The sequence below is a fragment of the Diadema antillarum genome, unplaced genomic scaffold (genome assembly GCF_040938485.1).
Source record: "Diadema antillarum isolate AM-2024a unplaced genomic scaffold, OU_Dant_1.0 scf00000014, whole genome shotgun sequence".
NCBI lineage: Eukaryota > Metazoa > Echinodermata > Echinoidea > Diadematoida > Diadematidae > Diadema > Diadema antillarum.
In genome coordinates, this window is record NW_027270903.1 from 2,187,988 (window position 1) to 2,213,299 (window position 25,312).

Sequence of the window (25,312 nt, forward strand, 5' to 3'; positions counted from 1 at the left end):
TGATACATCACATGCAACACAAAAGATGTAATAAATTGACAGCGAAGAAATCAGAAATACTTAATAAGAATCATGATCATGTCATTTAGTGTTATTGTGTGATGTGCACTGTGTCAAGATTCCCAACATTTTAAATTCTTTAGAATAAATACTTCTTCTCTTGTTTATTGTCACATAAAATAGAATACAAACTATGGAGCTCCCCCCTGGAATGAATGGAGTCTTCCATCACAGCTGGTGGCTGTACCACAGTCTGCTATTGCTTGAGAATGTTGTTGTAGACCCATCCATTGTTACTTGTAGGGGAGAACAGCTTGGTTTGCCATGAGGTATTGGTCTCCAGCCTAATCTTTTTCTCCTGCCTCTGTCTCTCCTCCAGCTGAGTAGAATACACAAAGATCAACATAAAAATAACAATAACAACAACAATAATATTATAATTATGTTATATGGACTGGCCCTGAGGGCAATACAACATTTATTGCCTGAACTAGCATTATGTTGCCCGACTGGAAGACTAGGGCAATATGATTCTATCGAGGACGATAACATTAATGTTGTTTCAACCGCAAAAAGCCAGTCCATATTATTATCCAAAAAATCAGACATCTGGAGCAAACTTGAAAAAAAAAAGACAATTAATGAAATCACATCTTAAATTTCATTTCAAATAGAGAGAGATTAAAACACGGTTTTCATTGTCATTGTGTTAGTCTGTCTTTGTACTTAAGTGATGCTTTTTTCTCAATGCATTTATCTGTTTTTCCTTTTGCTGGTGCAGCTGAATTATTATGAAGCAAAGATAATCAAAGAATAACATGTTACATGAAATAGCAGAAATAATACCAGTAATAATAGTACATGTAATAGTAGTAGCAGTAGTAGAAGTAGTAGTAGTAGTAGTAGTAGTAGTAGTAGTAGTAGTAGTAGTAGTAGTAGGAGCAGTAGTAGGAGTGGTAGTAGTAATTTTGGGAAGCAGTGGTGACAAAAATAAAAATGAGAAATGGTGAAATTTGATGGAATATGTGTGAAGGAGAATACACGATTCTTACATATCTCTTGTGTTCCGTTGCGGTGTTAATGTCGCCCTCTTTCAGGCTGTTTGTGACATGCTGCCAAAGTCGTCTTGACTCGTACTCGCCCTGCAAGCTGATTGGACGAACTCTCTTGGGGCAGCCCAGCTGCTTGGCTGTGTCGATGACCCTTCGCTCACCCTGAGGGGAAGGCAGAGAGTCTCTTAGTCTCTTGGGGGCAACTACTTCAAGGGAATTTTATCCTGATATTAACCCACTGAGGACAGACTGATTTTGCTACAACACACATTTCCCATAGACACATGAACTAGAATACTTGTGACTCATTCTCAATGGGTTAAAGTGATGGTACAGTTTCGGTTAAGATGGGCGCTTCAGATTTTAGATTTTTGCATAGAAATTAGAAACCACTCAATACCAAATATCAAAGAGCATATAATTGTAGGAGGAAATCAAAGTTTTTTTGATGAAAATTAGTTTTGAAATGACCCAGATATCAAGAAACAAAGCAAAACAAAGTGGTCCTAATCCTTTGTAGGACTTCATTGTTTCTGGATATCTCAACCATTTCAAAACTGATTTTCATCAAACGCACTTTGAGTTCCTCCTACAACTGTATGCTCTTTAATATTTCATAAGAGGTTTCTCAGCATCTCACAAAAAAGTTGGAAACCTGAAGCCCCATCTCAACCAAACCTACACCATCCCTTTAACCCTAATCCCACTGGGTTTTTTTGAGGGACTTGAAATCACCGGGGGGGGGGGGGGGGGGGGGGGGGGGGGGGGGCCTTTTTGGCCCCCCCTTCAGATCTCGGTCGTGGATCGCGCGATCCTAACGAAAATTTGCACTAAGGTAGAGGCCAATGTAATCCACAAGACTGTATAGTTAGATTTTTCAAATCTTAATTTATGTATTTTATATCAATCAATTTATGCTAATTTATGCAAAAATAATTTTTTTGCCTATAAATAAAAAAATAAAGCACCAAGACTTCTGATTTTTGGTGAACATATTCTTTTCAATATCCTCAACAATAATATTGAAGCAAAAATTCGGCTTCATCATTATTTCTTATGTATTTTATTGTTTATTAAATTTCTTATGTATTTCTTTTTTTACTTTTTGTTTTTGTTGTTTTTTTCGTCAAAATTTGTCGCAGAAACTTTTTAAAGCATAATCAGGCTAAAATAAATCATTTCAGCCATAGAAAGTAAAAATATTTATTTTTATATGAATTAATTGCATAAACACAATTTACACTGGATTTGTACACAAAATCATGTTTTTGAGCAATTTTTGGGTCGACGAATTTTTTTCAAAGGGGCGTGGCTTCAAAACGGTATGCCCGGGAGTGACAAATTTGTTCTTAAAAGTTGCACGATACTTGAAAGAAAAAAGTCATAAAATGTTGCGGCGAGAGCATCATGCGTTGCGGAATAATCACGCAAAACGTCGAGGGGAGGCCCAAATGCCCCCACCCGTGGGAATAGGATTAAGTTGCTTTGTATAAGAAGACAAAACGAAGGGAAGCAGTAGATTGGTGATTTTCAGGAAAAATTATCAAACATACACAGACAAAATTTATGAGCAGCACAAGTTTGGACTGCAAGACAAATTGTCAACTATGTGAGGTAGGTGTTGAGCAGCTTCATGGTTTTTGTACACAAAATTCACATATTTTCATTTTTCTCCCTAGAAAAATGTTCTTCAGATCTTTTCTTGCTATATGACAAGAGCGATATTTTGTTGCATGTCACCCTCAGCAGATAACAGTCTTGGCTGTACCCAAATATTTGAGAAAAATATATGTATATCTGTTTCCCTCTATCTGCTTGAACATATTTAGGTTAGGCAGTTCAATCAATCAACAAAAAACAAAAAAACAAATCCATACATAAATAATAATCATAACGATGATGATGAAGATGATGATAACAACAACAACAACAACAACAACAACAACAACAACAATTATAATAATAATAATAATAATGATAATAACAATAATAATAATAACAATAATAATAATAATAATAATAATAATAATAATAATAATAATTTGAAAAAATATAAAGATAGGAGAATAAATGCATGAATGAACGAATAACAATAATTTTTGGAAAAAAAAAAATGAAATATACGAACAAACAACCAACGAAGGGGTGTATTATTTGCATACTGCTCACCGAAGCATAAGTGATCTCTAACGTTCCGTTCCACTCGCCCTGCGCTCGACAAACGATCTGATTGGCCGCATTCTTGACCTCCGCACTCAGACGATGAACTTTGCCTCCATAGAAGGGCTGAAGGCCATGATGTAGAAAGAGGTCAATAGAGGGCGGTATTACTCAACTAGAAGTACATTTATTTTAATAAAGATCCTCATCAATCACCTAAACCAGATAGTACAAGTTTATTTTATGAAATATCAATCTAGTTTGACATAGACTGCAGGAAAAACCTTCCCAACTGCAGCTTGCTCTCTCTTTCAATAGGCCTACGCTGAAAAATAATGGACATGTTTGCTTCGACTTAAAGGGATCGTATAGTTTTGGTTGAGACCTAATTTCAGGTTTCTAACATTTTTTGGTGAGATAATGAAAAACCTCATATGAAATATGAAAGAGCATGTAATTCTATGAGGAATTCAACGTTTATTTGATGAAAATTGGTTTTGAAATGGCTGCGATATCCAAGACAGGGCGATTCTAATAAAGTGTGGGACCCACATTTTATTACGATCGCTTTGTTTTACTGTGTTTTTGGATGTTTCAGTCATTCCAAACCCGATTCTCATCAAATAAACTTTGAATTCCTCTTAAAATGGTATGGTCTGTACTATTTCATAAGTGTTTTTTGTGGTATCTCGCAAAAACTTAAAAGCCCAATTCTCATCTCCACCAATACTGTACCATCCATTTAACAGCAGTGCATCAAATGCAGTGTGAAAATGGCACCTTTACCTCCAACCATATCTTTGAATTGCCTCCAAATTTATTCGTCAGAAACTTTAGCACTTCAATCAAACCTTAACGTTGAAATACAGCTTTAATATCTAGAAAAGGGGAATTTTTTCTTTATCTCCAGATTTCGTCTTGCAGCATTACTGAGCATGGCTTCAAAGAGTAGAGGAATGGTAGACATTCTATTGCAATGCTTTATAACCTAAACTTGTGTGTTTGCATGGATTACGAAGAGTTTCCACTACTTCTACAGTGCGACCTTCCTCGAGATAAGAAAAGGCGGACAACTTTTCTCACCTTCGTGTGGAAGACGACAGCTGCTGAGTAGTTTGTCTGAGCACAGTGGATGTTGACCTTCCCTCCCAGCTCCATCCAGGGAATGGTGAGAATGGACCGTCCGTATGCATTGGGAAAGCTCAGTGTGTACACTTCTCCATGGTCCAACACATGGACCGAACCTGACACAAAAGACAATGGTGCAGTATTGCATATGACTTGAACAAGCAAAAGCAACCTCAGAATTTCTCACAAAAATGTCTTTAGATTTACAACAAACCTCAGGCTACTTCATTCTTTATGAATAAATCAGTGGTAACAGGGCTGCCAACTCTCACGCATTGAGCGTGAGACTCACACATTTTGGTCCTTTCTCACGTACTCTAAAACTTTACTTCATTTGCATGCATTTCTATTGATCTCACTCATTTTGACTCCTAAATTATAGCATTGGCCTTTGGGAGTCTCACTCTCAACTAGTTTCCAATGTTGGCAGCCCTGTGGTAAGATGGCGACCATAGAGAGATGATACAGTACACAGGATGGGTGGGGTTGGGGGTCACTGTAGTCGGGTTGGCAGCCTACTAGAGGCAAAAACACTTGCATTTATATCTTACATCCTAGGCATGCACTATACACGGTACCCAATGTACAGAATGGCTGCAAGAAGGATTATTTCAAGTGGAAATCTAATGCAATGCAGATGGACAACTTTTGCTCCTCACAAAAACTTGACAATGACATATAGGCCTACCTTAACTTTCTACAAGTCATATTTCATCTAAAAGTCTTCCATTCTGTATGTGTGATTCTACCATCTATTCATGAATATATCAAAGTAAAATTAAAACACGAAGTGGGATTGTACTTCAACCCTTACTGTGCATTGTTCAGCAACTGGTACAAATGCCTGCAAATTAATTGTCAAAGAATAGAGATTAGCTAATCACCCTAACCCCTATTGTGTCACCCTGGCCTTCCTGTTGGACTGAGGCACATTGCCACACCTGAGTGGACTTGCTAACTTTACAACCAGATCAAGTTTGGATGAACCTAATGGCTGAAGGCTGATGATAAAGTTATTCAAGTAAAGCCATGTGCCAGGGAACACTAAGGCCCGAATTCACGAAGGTGGTACAATTGAAACCATGGTTTAAACCATGGACAATTTGTACAGAGCACCAAGTGTTGCATGGCCTATTTCATTATGAAATGATCATCTCATTGATGAAATGTTGTTATTTCGTCAACGAAATGACTGATCTTGTAACGAAATAGGCCATGCGACATTTGGCGCTCCATACAAATTGTCCATGGTTTAAACCATGGTTTCAATTGTACCACCTTCGTGAATTCAGGCCATAGTAGTTGATTGACAGTCTATTTGCACTTGTGAGAAATCTCTGAGCTCGCAAACTTACATTCACCAATCATGTTGACCCCTATTGACATCCCGAGGAATTTTGACTTAGTCCAGACGTAAGCGTTCATACACAGGTTCTTTGACGGGCATTCCGCATAGAATGCTGAAACTGGTGGAAAGAACAAAGAGCAATTAACAAAAATGGTCAAAATGAAAGGTACCTCAAATAGATGTAAACAAGGTACAATGTACATGTACCTCAAGTAAAATGTTTATCTAAGTACAAGTATATAGATGTTTACGGGTTTCTCATGTAGATGCCTGAAATAAAAGCTATGCACTTGGTGGAAATAATCTTCATGTTTAAAGATTGCTGATACAGGAATAACTATTCCATTGCATAGGAAAAAATAAATAATTTCATATCTAACTAAATTGTGATATCTATATGACTGAAATGTTAAGCTAATATCATATTGAAACTATCTTTAACCTTTCATACAATACCGAATATCTGCTCTCCCTTCCTTATACCAATAGTCTGCACATGAAGGCTAATACGATGAAACCACAATTTATCGGGAATATAATGAAATTTTGAAGAGTGCAGGTTAATTCCTGCAATTAATTGAAACATCAGGTTGATCAAGCATGAATTCCTTTTAATAGCTAAGAAAAAGGGAGTTAATGAATCAGTAAGTGATCAAAACCCGACAAGAGCTTGCTGTACAATCCGTTCCCTTATCCACTCTCTTCCCCTAATTTTACAAACAAAGCAGATCATTCTTTTCCATCACTATATTAACTTTTGTCACCTAGCAAAGTATGCAGTTTTTTTTTTCTCATTATACATTTATTCAGAATTACATTTTGTATTACACAATATGACTTGCACTTCTTAGATTTTGTCAAAACAATACATTTTTTCAAAGGTATACATCACATTATGTATTATTTTTTGTTAGAGAAAAATAAAGTATTAATCTAAAAAAAAAAAAAAAATTAATGATAAAATTATGTAATTCTGGATGCGAGTACAGTGGTAGCGATAACAGAGAAGTTGTTTGTGTAAAAATTTTCAGTAATGATATAAAGACTATGGGTTAGAGGAGCTATTAACTCGTTGAGGAAGAGTCCTGAGTATACTCGGGCGAATGTATATGGGAAATGCATATTGCAGCAAAATCAGTCTGTCCTCAACGGGTTAAAGCAAGAAGTCACATGACTATTACACACCTGGAGGATGATGGGATACCTGCTCCGCCACAAAGGTCACCCGATCTTGTGACCTCCCAACGTGGGAGGCTCCGCCCACTCCTCCTAAACCCACTCCATCCCCCACTGATTGGTGGTCGCCGTTCAGAGCGGAGTCGCCCGATTGGCCAACGGAGCCTGCAGCTGACGGCACATCCCACGAGCAGTGGAAAGTCTCACCGAGGATCGGGTTGTATGGTTTCTTGGCGAGTGATCCCTGGGGGTCAAAGGTGACAAGAAAAGGTCATTAATAATTCCATAAGTTTGCCACAAGGCCAGCACTGAGATTTAGTCATGAGAGAATAACTCTGAACAACTGTTTTCTCATTTGAAAGATTCATTATGGGACACATAAACTATTTCAATATTTTGACACATGCAGATGAGCTGGACGTAAGAAAAAAGATTCCACATACTTATACACCAAGTACATGTATATCATGTACAGGAAAACTTCTTCCATAATCACAGATTTATCACAACTTTTCCAAGACATGAGGGCAATGATGAATCAGCCACAACTACCATTTAAACAACTTTTCTTTCAAAGGTTTTTCATAAAATACTTAATAAGCGATTTATCATTTCTAACTTTGTCAGGCCATCTCATACAAAAACAAAAAATCTCTCAATATCATAAAACTGGAAAATTAAGGCACAAATTTTTGCATTATATTTCCCGTAATTTGATGTCAAACAACATTTAAATCATGAAATACATTGATGACAAGAAATCACACAGTAGGCCCCTACACCATTTTGCCTCTAACAACTCGGCAAAAAACAAAAACAGGTGAATCATTAATCCACAATGACTGTGTAGTGCGCACAGGAAGTGCAACCCTTTGAACTGACCTTTCTACCAACGTGGAATGAGCACAGGTAGTATTCTACCACTGCCAGCATGCGAGCCTCGGCGGTCGGTAGCGTTGGAATTCTGCGAGAGACACAGCAAGAGAAGTTGTGCAGTGAAAGTTTAGGTACAGTAGTTTCTAGTCATTTTCTTTGTACCGTCTAGTAGAGCTCTAATTGCAAATCATATTAATTTAAAGAGAATGGAGTTAACACACTTGGCAATCAAACTTTTTATTTTGATTTGACTCCATCTGTAACACCTCCATGGCTTACCTGACAAACATGTGAGGTAAAGCCATGAAGTCTGCAAACATTTCCAGGAGGGACCGCCTCTCCAGGATGAACGTTGGCAAGACAACCTGCACGAAGAAAAACAAACAAACGGCAACAAATGAATACACACACAAACCCACAAACATGCACATTTAAATTGTTTATTGTATTGAGGCAACCTACATCGAGAAAACAACAACAACAAATGAATGTGTAAACAAACACATTCATACGTGCTGATTGCACATAGCTAGCATTATGAAATCTACTTTGGGTGGTAGAAGGCTTAAAGGTGCACCACGTATTCTTTCCACTCACTTGCTCATTCCTTTGAGAACAGCGAGAACATGCTTGCCGAAACGTTGGGATTGGGTAGGCCCTTTTCAGGGCTACTCACATACTCCAGAAAGAATACGTGGTGCACCGTGAAGCCTTCTACCACCCAATGTTCTACCACCGCGGAAGCCTTCAAAGATTTCGAAATCTACTTTATTTGGTTTAACACTTTCATTATGCAGATAGAGATCCAAGAGACTGCCGAGAAGTGGACATCTCACCTTGGTGAGGTCCATTCCCAGTTTGAGTTGTGACAAGAGGTGGAGGATGATGCTCTTGTGTTCTTCCACTCCTCCCAAGTCCTTATCCGCATCATCGTCGCCGTCCGGTACCTCATCATCGGGGTTGACCACTGGAGATGACAGATACGGATTTTAATTAAAAACAAGGTTCAGTTGTGTTTCTTCTATGTAACATTTTCCATGGTGTAATCTTGTTGTACAGTGCACTCCCGTCATAATGAACATGGATATAACGAAATTCCGGTTACAACAAAATCAAAATTCAGACCGCAACATTGTCCACTCTGTGTATTTTTATCGTTTATTTGTTCGGTTTTAAAGAAATTCCGATAAAACGAAAGAAAACTGTGGGTCCCGAGGACTTTGTTTTAACAGGAGTCCACTGTAGATACATAATATAATGTATTCTTCATAGGTGTTCCTACCAAGTTCCTGCCTGATATATATTTACAAAATAAAAGCAAAACTTGTGAGGAAGGACACACTCTAATTATTGCCAAAGCGATGAGCAGGAGGAGCAAAAGAAGGAGGAGAAGAAGAAAAGGAAGAAAAGGAGGAGCAAGAGGAGGAGGAGGAGAAGGAGGAGGAGGAAGAGGAAAAAGAAGCAGAAGAAAAAGAAAACATAGAAAAAGAAGTAGAAGAAAAGGAAGAAGAAACAAAAGAAGAAGATGGAAGAAGAAGAAGAAGGAGGAGGAGGAGAAGAACTAGAATTCGTCGGATGTCGCCTGGACACCTACTTGGAACATTGTGAGATGTGTTGGAGTTGGCTGCTGATGATCTCGTTGCTAGGTGACCCGAAGTAGACGAGGCAGCTGCATTCTCCGCGCCTGGCTTGGTGTCGGGTAGGTGTGTTCTGATGTCCACACTGGAAGAACAAACGTATTACCATGACAACGTCTTAGCCTCTCCAACTTATCTCTGTTCTTGTTTAACCCATTGGCTTGAATTCATGAAGGTGGTACAATTGAAACCATGGTTTAAACCATGGACAATTGGTATGGAGAGCCAAGTGTCGCATGGCCTATTTCCTTACAAAATCAGTGTTTCGTCAACAAAATGATCATTTCGTAATGAAATAACAACATATCGTCTACTAAATGAGCATTTCGTTAACAAAATGAACATTTTGGTCAACGAAATGGTCATTTCGTCCGAAATGACGGATTTCGTAACGAAATAGGCCATGCGACACTTGGCGCTCCATACAAATTGTCCATGGTTTAAATCATGGTTTCAATTGTACCACCTTCGTGAATTCGGGCCATTGAGGACAAGTCCCGAGTATACTCGAGCAGGGGTCTATGGGAAATGTGTGTTGTAGCAAAATCAGTCTGTCCTCAACGGGTTAATAATGTTGTAGCACAATCAACCTCATCTTAGTCAACCTCGTATAAGTTGAAAGATAGGCTAAGTCGATGAAAAATTCTAACTAGGTGGACACAAACATGTGCTAATTCTATTGTGTAAGTCAAAAGTTGGGCAAGTTGAAGGATTTTCCCCATTTCCCTTGGGTTCGACTAAGGCTAGGTTGGCTGCAGTTTTGAAAAGTCTCGACACGGCGGTTCTGTAGGGCCGTAGAAAACGTTGTAGTACAGTCAACCTCACCTTAATAGATCTTGTATAAGTTGAACAATTGGCTAAGTCAATGAAAAATTCTTCCCAGATGGATACAAACATGTGCTAATTCTATTGTGTAAGTCAAAAGTTGGGCAAGTTGAAGGATTTTCCCCATTTCCTTCGGATTCGATTAAGGCTAGGTTGGCTGCAGTTTTGAAAAGTCTTGACACGACAGTTCTGTAGGGCTGTAGAAAACAGCGACAGTGTGTGTGTGTGTGTGTGTGTGTGTGTGTGTGTGTGTGTGTGGGTGCACTTGGTTTGTCTTTCTGCTACTGATGGTGTTAAGAGTGCATTTTTGTTTTTGTTAAGTTGTGTTTGTTTGTTTGTTTGTTTGTTTGTTTGTTTGTTTGTTTGTTTGTTTGTTCCCAAGGGGGGGGGGGGAGGCATTGTGGGAGGCTGGTCTTGTCATTCATGTTGCTCTTCATGACGGCCTTTATTGACAGTTGAGCCTGTGGTTGGTTGAACTGATCTCACATCACACTGTGAACTAAAAATGTAACAGAGTGGGATACATGTACCGGTATGCTACTTTCACCAAATCACACTGCACTTGCATGTTACCTTACGTCATGCAACACTAAATGCTGGATGCTGGATGGGAGGCACTGTATGTGTAAAGTACAGAAATATACACCAGAACACCATTTGAACATCTAACACTACCATGTAATGCAACAAATACACCCATACATGCTGCAGTACAACAAACCATGCACTGAACATGTGAGTGTGGTACACAACATCATCTACACATAACTCCTATAGAGTATGATCACACAATGTTGCAATCCAGGATATTACTTACAGAGATTCCCTGACAAAATTGAAATCCTTATTACCACAACTCGATGACAGTTACTGTGTTCCTACCCATGAAGGATTTTAGTTGGTGTTAAATGTTTTTACATGTTGTCATTTTCTCTTTTTTGTAAATGTAATGTCAGTTGTTCAGTGTAGTATTGCACTAATAGTAAGTGTTGTCTTATACTATTGCTCAAGTGTTCTTTTTTTTTAAAGTGACTGTGTAATATTCTCCCTTCACATGGTGTTAAACTCTATTCCAACAGTGTTAAGCTACACTACACCTGTTGTGTCAAAGTCCACTACCAGGTGTTAAAAATGTTCCACACATGCTGACTATCTGCTACACTACAACGTAAGGTCAACTCTCATTACCCGGTACATCCCATTCTTTAGACATTCCACAATATTCATTGATGTCATTTAATAGCATTCATTTATCAAATATACAACACATAATAAAAGAATATCTATTTTCCAACCACTATCAACAATAATAACACATAATTTTGCCTGAGCAAATTGAAAATTGAAATGCTGTGGCCATTTCAGAAAGGCAAAATTTGATTCAAAGGACTAGGGTCTTTTGTGATTATTTTTGTTTAAATTTTAGTTGTCATGAAGAAGCAAAGTATAATTAACAAGGATAAAAATGATTTGGCAACTGCTATCTGTGACCCTGCAGAGGTCCCCACTTCTTCGCGGACAAGCCCCCAATTTGCAATGAGTTCATACATGTACCTTGTTCTTAAAGGACAAACAAACAAAAACCTCTTCACCTTCTTATGTGACCCTGCACCTCAAAACAAACAAAAAGTCGCCAGATATGAATTTTTAGTTAAGACCATATTCTGAAAGAACAGACTTTAAGCTTTAAAATGATGTATAACTCAAATCAAATGGACTCTCCTAACCTATCTAAATATTGGAAAGAAAGCACAAACTCAGGAAAAGTGTGAACTGAGAAAAGAGGCTCTGAAGTACAGTGTCTATTCAAGCGCTTAATCTTTACCAAACCGTGCTGGCTGTGCGATGAATGGGACAAAAAACAGGAAGTAAACCACCAGAGTAACAACAATGAAGTGATTATCAGATTAAACTGAAATTAAGCGTGCCTCATTAACACATTCTGTCCATAATTAATGCCAACTTTCAAAGCAGTAGCACTATCCTTTCAAAAGTTATTGGAGTTGAAAGTGTAGAGTGTGGACAAGGTTTTTCAGAAATGAAAAAGGGATTCTAAAGACACACCTAATTACACTATTCTACCAAAAATGTTTGAGATAAACTGCTCAAAAATACACTTTCCTGCCCGTTTTATGATACCAAATTTTAGCATAATGTAAAAGAAGACCCGCTCTTTCAGAAAATATGAAAAAGCCAAGTTCGGCTAGGTTGACCCATGTCACTTATTTCCAGTCCTCACGCAAAATCAGTGTGTGCGACTTTATGTTCGTTTTGAGGTGCACGGTCACTTATGCCCACAACCAATGCATGCAAAACTTAGCTTTCCAGAGGGTCACTTATAACAACATACAGACACTGAACAGTAGATAAATTCTTGTTAGTACTGTATACGGTCTGACATGCAGGTTACTGTCACATGCAAACAGTTCCAAATCAGGCACTTTCAGACTCAAAATAAATTTGAGAAATATCTCATCAATGGCTTTATTACAAAAGAATTTCGGTCTCTTTTGCAGAGTAGAAAACTCATGATCACAGTTTTTTTTTTCTTGTTTTTTTTTTGTCCAAAGACTTACTGTAAAGTTGTCATTATTCAAAGTAGGCACACAGTAGCATTTGCAAAGGTAGTGATCTAGGGCAAGCATTTTATTACATTCAAAATTCTGCTTACTACTATTACTACTGCTACGGGTACAGTGACACAATGAAGTGAAAACATGTTGAAAAGAGTACACAGCCACACTACAGAATGTGTGGTGTATGATTGACTACACAGAGTGTATGACTGACAACACCAGGTGTATGACTTTCTCCACAGGGGGTATGACTGACTAAACCAGGTGTATGCCAGTCCACACAGAATGTGGTACTTACTACACAGAGTTGTATGACTGACTACACAGTGTAAACTACCATGACATAGTAAGAAAACAGGGCATGTTTATGGGTACCCTGTGACACCTGCCTGTTTACAACTACATGCCAGCTGGACAGGGTGGTTTTCATACGGCACATGGCTGCCAACATTAAAAGCAATGAAATTCCAAAGAGCAATCAAGCCGAGTGATTCTAGTGTTTTACGTGCATGTAAATACAAGTGTACCCACAGATAAACCCAGAATCAGAGAAAATATATTCATTATATCATATATATTTAAGGTGTGAATTTTCTTCAATTTGTCTCCCTCTACCTGTTTTCTGACATGTTTGTTAGATTATAGATCAGCAGCAGCGATCTTTAATACAAATTTCTTCTGTAGAGGGAGACAAATTGAAGAAAATGCACACCTCAACCTTCACACCTCTGCTTAAAGGACAAGTTCACCTTCATAAACATAAGGATTGAGAAAATGCAACAATATTAGTAGAACACATCAGTGAAAGTTTGAGGAAAATTGGACAATCTACGCAAAAGTTATGAATTTTTAAAATTTTTGTGTTGGAACCGCTGGATGAGGAGACTACTACAGCTTGTGAGTCATATGCGTACAACAGTATAAAGAAAATGTAAAAGAAAATTCAACATATTTTCACTTTTTTCGCATAATAAAGAGCACTTGACTTGCCTCTTTCTAAAGGCAGGGGGAATAATATTACCCATAACATTTGTCGGTAACAAGTCAGGGGAATGTGTACTTTTTTCAAAAGATGGAATTTTGTGAAATTCTCTTTATATTTTCCTTATATTGTTGTACGCATGTGACATCTAAGTTATTCATACACTGCAGTAGTCTTCTCATCCAGCGGGTACTGCACAAAAACTTCAAAAATTCATAACTTTTGAACGGATTGTCTGATTTTCCTCAAACTTTCAATGATGTGTTCTACTAATATTGCTACATTCTCTCAATCCTTATCTTTATGAAGGTGAACTTGTCCTTTAATATTATCTTGCTATCATATGTATTTTATATTTTCTTACAAAGATATGAAGAGAAATCAAATTTTCAGAGAGCCTCCTACCAAAATTAGGGAGATTTGGCAACTCTGCATAATTTCACAAGAAGTAAATTCACTCCTCTAATGCAATCTGTAAGCAAGCAGACAATATTGTATGATTGAACAAAGTGATCAAAATTAAAATTCTATTGATAAACTTCAGCCTCTAGGGATACTGGAATGTGAAACCATGATTTCTGTATTCAAACAACAAACTTTGTATTCTCTTGATGAAAACAATATGAAAAAGGAATTCTTAACTTTCCTCAGTAAAATCACCCTGAAGTCCATAAATTTCTTTTATTAAACAGCCAACATTTATAATATTACTCCCCCCCCCCCCCGAAGATACAATGTATGTTACCCAAACTTTACTTGCAAATGTCATCAGTAAGCTACATAGTCAATGTACATTTGAAAACTTCAAAGTATTGTCCAATCAACATCAATCAATTGAGAACTGATGAAGATTTTGCTGAAGATCCCAAAACAAAGAAGTCTTGTAGCTCTTTCCATTATTGTACGCACAATATCTACTTCTTCTATTTTTTTTTTTTTTTTTTTGGGGGGGGGGGGCACTTTAAATACATCTCTTGGGAGTACTGTAAAAGTGGAGAATTTACAACACTCATTAATTCACATTGGCTAGTACTAGTATAGATCTCTCAAAATATTTGCTTCTTCTCATATTTACCCACTTTTAATAGCAAAGAGCAAAAAAAAAAAAAGTGCCAATTTCCATACCTCGAAAAATGACAATGTTTACAATACCTCATAATAGCAGCCCTCATAACCATAGCAACACGATATATTTTAGGGTGACAAAAACAAAGTGTAGGTACGTGAACAGAATTTGTTACAGAAGGTGCAAGACTCAAGACCATGAGCAACAAAGATACAGGTGTCATACCGTCATACTCAAGGCAATATATACAACAGTTAATAGAGGAGAAACTGACAGCCAAACAGACAGACAGACAGAGAAGACATACAAACATATTCAACATTCATGTGTACACATTGAGGTGAGGTCATGCTGGGGAAAAAAGAACGGTTTTGCTCTCATTTCAAATGGGAATACTGCACAAGTGGAAACTTTTGAATGAGTCAGTTTTTTTACCTATTTCTATCTAACCTTCACTCACATGTCATTCTAACAGACAACAGTATTTCTGCATATATTTTGACATCATCCAATAAATACATAGTATTCAATAGTTGTTTGTGTGGGGGCTAGTCCGGGAGAGTACAAAACTGGCAAAAATGTCCACATAATGAAGAAATATAATTTTCAGGGCAATTTACACAGCCAGAAAATTTCATCAGGAGCTGGTTTCAGGATTCAGAATAGACTATGTCTATCTAGTACATACAAGTAAGTACATCTACAGCTTTGTCAGCAATATAGGATAGTGATCCTCTCTGTAGGCCTCCTAATGTCTCGTATACTTGCCTGTGGCCTTTACCAGTACCCATGTTGCAATGCAGCAACCATTTCAGCAGATACATATAGTACCCCAACACAGCTACAGGGAACTGCGCTTAATGCATGAGTACATTCTTTAACGATTGCCATACCAGCACAGTAAATATGTACAATTTTTTTTTTTTTTTTTTGCTTCACAGCATAATGCCATGGCCACCATGTTATATTTGAATCAATGATGCATATTATGGAGCAGAATTCACCAAGAGGCTTTTTTAAAGTAATTTTTTTTTTTTTTTTTTTTTTTGGGGGGGGGGGGGACATTCTACCGCAAATTGCACTATCTTTACTTTTTTCATCAACATTGCATTGCTATTTAAATGTATTTCCCCCTCCTCTACATATCAATTGACTGAGCACAGCGTATTATGTTCTCAGTCAACTGTGATAATGATATGTACACTTTGTGTGTATATACTGCTAATCACATACAGTGCATGTGAAATCAAGAAAGAACATTAATTTTCACTTGATAAAAGGATATTTCTATCCTGTATTACAAAGTGACTGTTAATATCTCTACTCACACTGGAGTATTCTGTTAAATAGGACTGTACATAGATTAATCTTGGCCCATTTTGAAAAGGAAAAGAAGAGTGATATCTATAGACAGAGTGACAGAGAAAGGGGACAGAGATCAGACAAGCTGCTGCTTTTAACCCATTGAGGACCAGCTGATTTTGCTGTAACACGCATTTCCCATAGACACCTGCCCGAGTATACTCTGGACTAGTCTTCAACGGGTTAATACAGGTAGACATTTTGTGTGACGCCGAGATGCTCCCCTACAGACAGACTATTGTTACTTGAGCTAGCTACATTCGCTCTATACTATTCCAATCCCCAGATTCCCACACATTGCAAGTACTGTACACACAGATACATCCGCATACAGACAATAGACAGGAATGACGAAGGTTTGTAAACCCCTGTAAGAACTTTCATTCAATGCATGCACAGGAAAAGTTTAAATATGCATTAATCATCTAATACTCATGATTGCATCTTTTGGTGACAGAGATAGGGGCCAGAACAGTGCAATCCATTGATATAAAACAAGGGAACCTCATCGTAACAAGGGCCTAAAAACCATCATGACAATTACCTTGTAGCATATCAGGTTTCTCAATATACCATGGTTAAAAAAACAACAACAAACAAACAAAAACTAAAAAACAATGAAATGTAAAGAGTTGGGACCCTCAAACTCACCTCCTTTTAAGAGGCTTATCATCTCCCACCCCTTTATAACAAGGCTCCACTACAGAATCTTGATATAACAAGGACCTCAAAACAATGACAATTACCTTGTTACATCATGTTTCTCATTATACCATGGTACAAAAAACAAAGAAATATATAGAGTTGGGACCTGGGAAATCACCTTGTTTTATTAAGAGGGTTTTGTTATATCTGACCTCTTAAAAATGAGGTTCGCTTGCACATTATTTCTTCCCCTCTGGTTTGTATCCCCATTCTCTCGCCCCTCACATGTACCTGATGTTGGCCATACTCTGGGAGAGCTCCAGTTCGGCTGGCGACCTCTGACCTTGAGTCAACTCCTGCCTTTGCAGCATGGTGAGACAGTCCTCGAGACATTCCATTGTGGCCTGGGAGGTGGCTTTCAGCAGCAGGCAATCCTGAGGGACAAAATTGTGACAAAAAAACAATGCAATCTGAAGATCTCTAGCATCTTATGCTCAAAACATTGACACAATTTTCAGCACACTCAACTTTCCATCTGAAGTACACCTCATAAGAGTTACACATGGCCTTGTGGTTACACTAAGCTAGTTGTATCATAACTTGTGTGCTTCTTGATAAACTGAATGTGATACTTTTGGACATGATATGGTGTTACAGTCTTCAAATTTCCTGCACACTTATTTGCATTTGAAATCCTTTCTGAGGGTAGGGGAGGAGTAGGGTGACAAGGTGTGCATTCTATTTATTCTCCAACATACAAAGTCTTGTAAATTTTCTTTTTTAAGATTTGTGTAGATCTCAGTTTTCTCCCATTATATACATTGCAGCATGACATGCAGTGGAATTCTGAAGGGCCAATTTGGTAAAGAAAAGAAGACAATATCCTCAACAAAAATTTCCTCAGGACTTATGGTTTACAGCAAAGAACTATTAGACTTCATTTTTAATTTAAAGCATACATGAAAATCTTAGCGAAGTATATTCCAATCAGAAAACACTGCAGTGGATGTAATATCAGGTATGTTAACATTATCCACTTACATGGTCAAGACTGTTGATTCCCGGCCCAGTGGTTGGTAATGCCTGTGGAGGAGAACAGAGATAAATTGGAGTGTGGCACATTGAGTAAAGATCACTGATCTTTACACGAGGTATCTGGATATCTCATTGGTCAATCATTTTGAAGCCACCAAGCTGCCATTTTACCATGCACATTACCCATACACTTGTGTATGGAGCTCACGACATCACATGATCTTGGTGACGGTGTCTGCTGGAAAATGTGTGCAAGTCCCCATAGAGTGTGCCTGGTAAGATGGCGGCAAGGCGGCTTCAATTGTTTATACAATTTGTATATACAGTGTGAATGGGCCAATGAGATATCCAGATACTTGTACAGAGATCATTGGTCAAGATGGGATTCCAGTATGCTTCACAGAAACAAAGTGGAATTCTAAGCAAAACTATTCTTTGTGTCCACACGATTGCAATATTGGAGTGGAGCAGAAAACCAAACACACACAAAAAAAAGTAAAAGAGTCTCATTTATACCAGACAAAAGTAACAGAAAGACAGGTCAAAAATTAGTAATGCATAAAGTATTTTGGAAAGAGTTTGTACTGTTTGTAGGTATTGTGAATACACAGTTTGTTTCAAATTTTGACGTGAATCAAATATGGATAGTCTTCGTTGTTATCTATTTTTTTTTTTTAATACAACCACAATTGTACAGTGCACTCCAGTTATAGTGAACACAGTAATAACAAATTCCGGTGATTGCAAAGTAGAAATTCGGACCGAAACATTATCCTATGTTTTTTACTGTTTACAAATGTATTTGTTCGGTTATAATGAAATTTCAATAACGAAAGAAAACTTCTGGTCCTTAGGACTTCACCATAACTGGAGTCCACTGCAATTAATTGAATTAAATGGAATACCAAAGGTCCTGGCTTTAACATGACCCTAGAAGAACTATACAAACATCACTCTCATAGCGAGACACAGGCTGGTGAAGGTCCCAAAAGTCATCAGGAAGAGGCCCATATCAAAAGGTTTTTTATCAAAAGAAAAATAGCATACCTCAAGATTTTGGACCATATTCTTCTGTTGTTCCTCAGCCACGATCAGGATATCTTTGGCGTTCCTGAGTGACTCTTGCGTTGCCGTCAGTGTGGCCGACGTTCGGTGTTGCCGTGACAACCCGCCACTGCCTCCTCCTCCTCCTCCTAATCCACCGTGCGATGAGACGGAGCTGCGGGGCGAGTTCCGGTGGAGGCTCCACTTGGAAGCTGTGCGGTTGGTGAGGGACTCGGAGGAAGCATTCAGGGCGGGGTCTCGGAAGTCCTGGGTTGCCATAAAGATGTCGGAGGGACATTTTAATTTCCATGATGGCATGAACATTCAGACTTCTTGTCATTTTTTTTTTTGCTGCTGTTGTCAATCAATTTAGCTTTACCATTTATATGTTCTTGTTATACTAGCACCTCATACACAAGTAATAACTAGTACGCAATACACTTAAACATGAACAACATGTGTGATAATACAGCTTAGCAGGTCTAAGTCTTGGTGCGCCTACAGTATGGAGGAATGCCCATACTTCCTACTTTCTCTGTCCACTGCTGTATTCAACAACTGATAATCAAACCTCTCGCAAAATTGTTACGAGTCCTAATCTGCAAAAGAAATTAGACTTACTAAATGTACAGCATATAATACACGATTTGTACAGAACATGAAAATGTCTTCGTAGTGCTAACGATAACTGTGTGCTGCTTACCATCATAAGTTCTCGTTGTCTCTGAACCACGGCTCTCAGACGGCTCACCCACAGCTGCCTCTCCCTGGCGTCCTGGGCTCGGAGGCGGTACACTTCACTGTTGGCCGCGTTCACCATAAACGTCTGAGAATCCTCGTCGCTGGGCGACACCACAGCCCCCTTAGCAACCAATAGCAAGAGGAGAGGAAAACAAATTAGAGAAAGAATTATATCATCCCAAAGTGCTGAAAATAGCAATTGCATGATTGCTCTTTAGAAACTATTTATAATTCATGTGTACGACTTGTCTTACAACGACATCGTTGAGATGTACTGCAAAACTGGGATGCTAAAACCGTGTATACCAAACACTGGGAGCTATAGGGCAATAGTGTGTAATATAAATCTCCATAGGCACATTTAATTCCCAAATCAGGGCAGCTTCTGTATTCTACTGTTAAGACATGAAGAGATTAGATTCAAGTCTTCAGGAAGCATCGTCCAATGTGAAGGGAAATAAAATATGACAAGTACAGATGTATGACTGGTGTGTACATCCTAAGATAATATGTCACATAATCCAGGAAGTCCACAGTCTTAGAGTAGGCACTAACCACAGGAATATGGAACAATCGGTGGGTTCCTTCTTTCCTTTTGTGTATGGTATAGTGCACCTGCTTGATACCATTTCCTGACTATACATCAAAGCTAGTCACTTGGGGCGGACCATGAAGGGCTGGTATATCTCCTGCCCAGTATTCCAGAGTGTAATTGTTGCGAATCACTTGAACCGTATTCGCACCCAGCCCTTTTGCGAAGGACTGTAGTGGAATATTTTACGTGGGATGTGTGCATGGGTTGTGACTCTCGTATTCATGGGGCCTCCATTTTTTTAATGTCCTATCTAAGGAACAGAGTGTTATGCGTCTCACCAGAGGAAGGGATGGTGTGATATAGACACATTAAAGTGCTCGGCTAGACCAAACCCAAGTCACTTGATTGTACAGGCAGACACGCCCACTGACAAAGCCATCTTGCCACCCACTGCGTGGAATCAGAATTGGTCTCTACATTCCCCCTAACTCCATTTCCACACCCCTCCATAACCCCCTTTTCACAGCTGCTACCCCATGAGAGAGAAGTAAGACTGCATACTTACACCTAGATGGATAGCTCCTCTTGGCTTCTGTCTCTTGCCCTCCTCATTCTAGAGTGGGAGTAAAATCATTCATTAATGATAAATCAATCAACTAATCAATTAAGTAATCAGTTAATCTATCTATCTATCTATCTATTCATCAAATGATCAATCAATCAATCGATCAATCAACCAATCAATCAGTCAAGCAGCCAATCAATCAATCAATCAATCAATCAATCAATCAATCAATCAATCAATCAATCAACTGATCAACCTTTCAATCGATCAATATACCTGTCTGTCTATCAATCAAACAATGAATAAATAAATTAATTAATTAATCAATCAATTAGTAAATGAATTGAATAACTATTAAATCACATTTAATCAATCAAAAGCATGCATGTCCTCTGTAATGGTCATTGTTGGTATACAATGTAAATTACATTTTGAGACAGTGTTCCTGAAAGGGTAAACCATCATGTTGTTATTGTTGTTACTGGTATTGGCATTTCAATTCCACTTTGATATTGAACACCACCTTAGAGATGCTCCTTCATTGGAGTGCTTCAGGTAGGTATCATACAGATTGTATACAAAACATCCCTCTTACCATGAAGTACTCCAGGTACCCCCTAGCAGGGTCCATGACGAACCACCTGTACTGCCAGCCCTTCACCACATTGGTGTACTTGTACAGCTGGCCCTCCATCGGCTGTCTGTGTGGGTGAGAAGATGTTGATGCCATCACTGGTTATTATTATCAGTGATTTGTTGTTTCATTTTCCATCAGAGAAGATGGCTGGATAGCTCACATTCAGCTGCACAAGCTGGTCTTTTCATGGGGCCCATTCAGATGTGATTTCTTGACTTTAACTCTTTATGTGCCATGGTGGAAACCCCCTGTGTGCCACGTTATTCTAAGACACGAAGGTAGTCATGCTTTGAAAATGAATTCTGTTTTTCCAATTTGTATAACTTCTACAAATTTCTGTTAAGATGGGCATAATACTAAGCAACGTTAAAGAGGAATGCCAAGCTTTGTTTCGATATAAGTTGTATGACGAATCTAATGTCAATTTTTTTTTTGAATGACCAGTTGCTACATTACTATAAAGGCATGACTTTTGCCCATAAAACCGTGATAGAAACTTAGAATGTACGAGCAAATCTAGTTGGGAACACCGCTTGATAGTCAATCACCACATAGAATCCAAGCCGTATGTGAGAAGAACAAAAGCACGAGAAACGCTTTCATTGTGCCGCGGGATTAGCAGTGATTAGCGATCTATCGATCGGTTTTGGCGGCTTTGTTTGTTGAGCAGAATATGCGAAGTTGGCACGCCGTCGACTGAGTCAGACGTGCGAACGTGGCACATAAAGAGTTAATTGGCTATGGAAAAATGCTACTTTAGCTATGATGGTACATTTGCATATGCCTTGCATATTACAGCAGATCGCAAAGTTTGTACACCTCCCATGCCTAAGTGCCTCCAACCTGCCTTTTCTTTTTTATCACATTGTTATGGGATTTCGAGCTGGCAAAAAAAAAGAAGCCCACTACCAGGGTTAAAACCACAGTACCAAGGACCAGTGAACACATACAAATTGTACATGTAGCTTACTTCATCATGTTAACTTTGCTCCATGGCATGATCAAATTACACAGACCTATCTCTTGGGTTACTATGGGCATGTCTTGTCGCACCAATCATGAACACTTGACAAATATCCTAAATTGTGCCCTACTTCAAAACACAGCACACCATCAAAAAGCTCTACAATCCTACATTAATTTTACCCTTTCACTTGCACACGTGTGTGTCTCAACTTTCAATTCCAATGAGAAACCACACAATACCTTTGACCTCACCCAACGTTCAATACCATACAAACAGCGTACTTAGCCCACTGCTGCTATCGTGAGAAATTCAAAAGAAATTTACCTTCTGTTTTCTGCTGACTCCATCGTCAAAAGATCTACTTTATATCTGATCCAGAAAGCTGTAGTTGTGCACAGAACAGTACACACTGCCTAACACCACGTCTACCGTTAAAATGATTCTCGGCATCAGATCCTGTTTGTAGGTTTGGTCCTCAGAAGGGTAAAGCTTAATTATCCAAGTTCTGATGCAGTGACCACTCCTGTGTAATTATCATTCCAATGTCTAATGCTACCGCCTATCCTACACTGTGTGCTTATATGACCTGCGTATTCCAGCAGATTGTAAAGTTTGTACACCTTGCAAGCCTTCAACCTGTCTTATCACATCGTTAAGGGATTTTGAGCTGTGTGCCCATCACACACAAAAGACAATGGCTCTTATCTTTGGACAAATACTTGTACAATTTCGGTATGTGTGGCTGTGTAGAGCCACCCAACTTCAAATCTGAGGTCTCACACATCTTCACACAAAATACCTGTATAGGCTGTAGCATGGGTGTTTTGAGTCATAATACACTACTTGACAACAGGTATTGAGCAGAACTTGAACATGATCCTCCACTACTGAGATCATGGGGAAACAAAGATGTCACCATCCCCTGATGATTCAAGGTGAGGTCTTGTTTTTCAGCTAATTTATCAGATTTAAGGCACTAACGGCACCTAGATATTATGCACAAAATTGGCTTCTTTTTAAAGACCTGTTTCCTCATGTGATGAGAAAAGCCACGCTTGCCTTTAAATCCGTAAGTGAGGGGACAAAATTTTCGCTATGAGGTGGTTTAGCTTTGAGGTTTACATTGTAGTTGCTTAAATTCTAGTTACGGTACCGGTTGCCATCTGCTATTCAAACACAAATTTGATTATACTCTCTAAAGATTTATCGTCGCTGGAATGATGAGACCTTGTATCCCAAATTTGGGTGAAAATCACTATTTTGGATTGATTGTCAGACAATCAGGCAGGTGATGTCCCATCCAAATCCTAGCTGTCTTTCCCTCCAAAATGAAACCACCACAGTATACAAGTGTACCAAAGGAAAAGTGATCCAATTTGTTACAGCGCTTTGGGTGCCATGTTGTTGTTTGTTTGTTTTTCTCTCCTGAACATTTGACATTTTTGAGATACAAGGTTTTGTCAGCCCAACAGCGTCATACACCATGCTTAACCCTATATGTGCTTTTACAGTTTTTCAATCTTTTTGTATCGTGATTCTCCTAAAAATTGACCATTTTTAAAGTTGATTACCTAGACAGCCTCAATTTGACAGTAAGGTTATGGTTACACAATAGGGATTAGGGACATTGGGAAATTTCACGATAATTACTTTTCCAGATACAAGTGTATATTGTATCAATCAAGGAGCACATTCCAGTGGGTGAAGCTGTGTCCATTAAGGGCTAATGGCTCTACCACTGATGCAAAGCCTAAATTCTATTAACTCCTTCAATACCGTCATTTCTCCATTTAATATGATACTTACCTAAATACATCCTCCTCCTCCATCCTACACAGCGTAGGTTGCACTTCAGGCGTATTCCCTTGTCAATGTAGAGTCACTCTGCAGACAAAAAAAGAAGAAGAAAAAATGACCAAAAAGGATCAATTTAAACAGCAAGTGTGGACATTTTGTTGGAAAGTGTAAACTGACATTAATGATTGTTATTTCCGACCTATGCATTCAGACTGAACAGAAAAATGGTTAAGCTACTAATCGCACACAGGGAGAAATCATCAATTTCTCGGACCGTTTTGCACATGTGCGTTAATATGGCTCAGCGGTCTAGTGCATGTAAATGAGGAAACAATAGCTGGCCACTGTAGCTGCATGCTTTTTTTTTTTTTTGGCCGGCCACAAGGAGTGATCTAAACAGCAAGTGAAAGTCACAAGACAAAATTGCGAGGTTCCCGCTGTTAAGATACAGCAGGAAGACTCACAATTCATATTTTTTTAGCTTTTATTGCATTCTTTTTTAATGGTAGGGTGTTTCCTGATACAACTAACTCGCACATAATGAATCATGTGTGATATGTTGTACCTTGAATATCACTGCTCCCAATGGTAAACAACTACATTGTACCTTTAACCAACAATGTACACACTATCCAGTTTTGTTGCTCATTTATTGTGCATGCTAACAACTCGCTGATAACATGTCCAGTCATACCAGCAAAACAAGAGATTCTAAGGGGATCTGTCTGGCAGGAAAATTTTGTTTGTTTCCAAGTGAAGGGCATCTCTCCGACACAGTTCTACAAATCAGCAAGCCCACTAGCCTACGGCTACTAAAGCCCACTTTTGGGCAGATTACTGTATACAGTCAATTTACACCATAATCATCATACTAACATTCTGTTTTATGATTGATTGAATTAGACTTGAAACAAAATCATATTTGATGGGACTTCAACGCTCTCAAAATGTCTGTTAAAAAGACAAAAACAATGGTGTGTTTAAATTAAAGTACAAGGCATTGTGGGGTCCATGTATACATGTTAAACTTACAGACATTGCTGCTGGCTCACAAACTACATGTAGGTCAAAGTCCATTTAATAGAGAGCCTCTGTTTCTCTTATTGCTGTGTGTCAAAGACTGTACATATCCTCGATTTGGCTGTAAAGATCTCATCA

At 38.5% G+C, this 25,312-nt stretch overlaps 1 protein-coding gene across 1 annotated transcript; it reads right to left on the minus strand.

Moving 5' to 3' along the window:
• Positions 1 to 61: 61 nt before the first annotated feature.
• Positions 62 to 24,171, minus strand: LOC139722767 (oxysterol-binding protein-related protein 11-like). Its single transcript, XM_071634056.1, has 17 exons — positions 24,164 to 24,171; positions 21,349 to 21,454; positions 20,754 to 20,801; positions 19,616 to 19,774; positions 18,916 to 19,179; positions 17,875 to 17,916; positions 17,125 to 17,267; positions 9,329 to 9,462; positions 8,577 to 8,707; positions 8,020 to 8,105; positions 7,747 to 7,828; positions 6,874 to 7,108; positions 5,696 to 5,806; positions 4,296 to 4,456; positions 3,222 to 3,338; positions 1,053 to 1,214; positions 62 to 379 (listed from the first exon to the last, which is right to left on the minus strand). The coding sequence occupies exons 2-17, from the start codon at positions 21,445 to 21,447 to the stop codon at positions 257 to 259; spliced, it is 2,097 nt and encodes a 698-aa protein (XP_071490157.1). The 5' UTR covers positions 21,448 to 21,454; positions 24,164 to 24,171; the 3' UTR covers positions 62 to 256.
• Between the last annotated feature and the right edge of the window lie 1,141 nt (positions 24,172 to 25,312).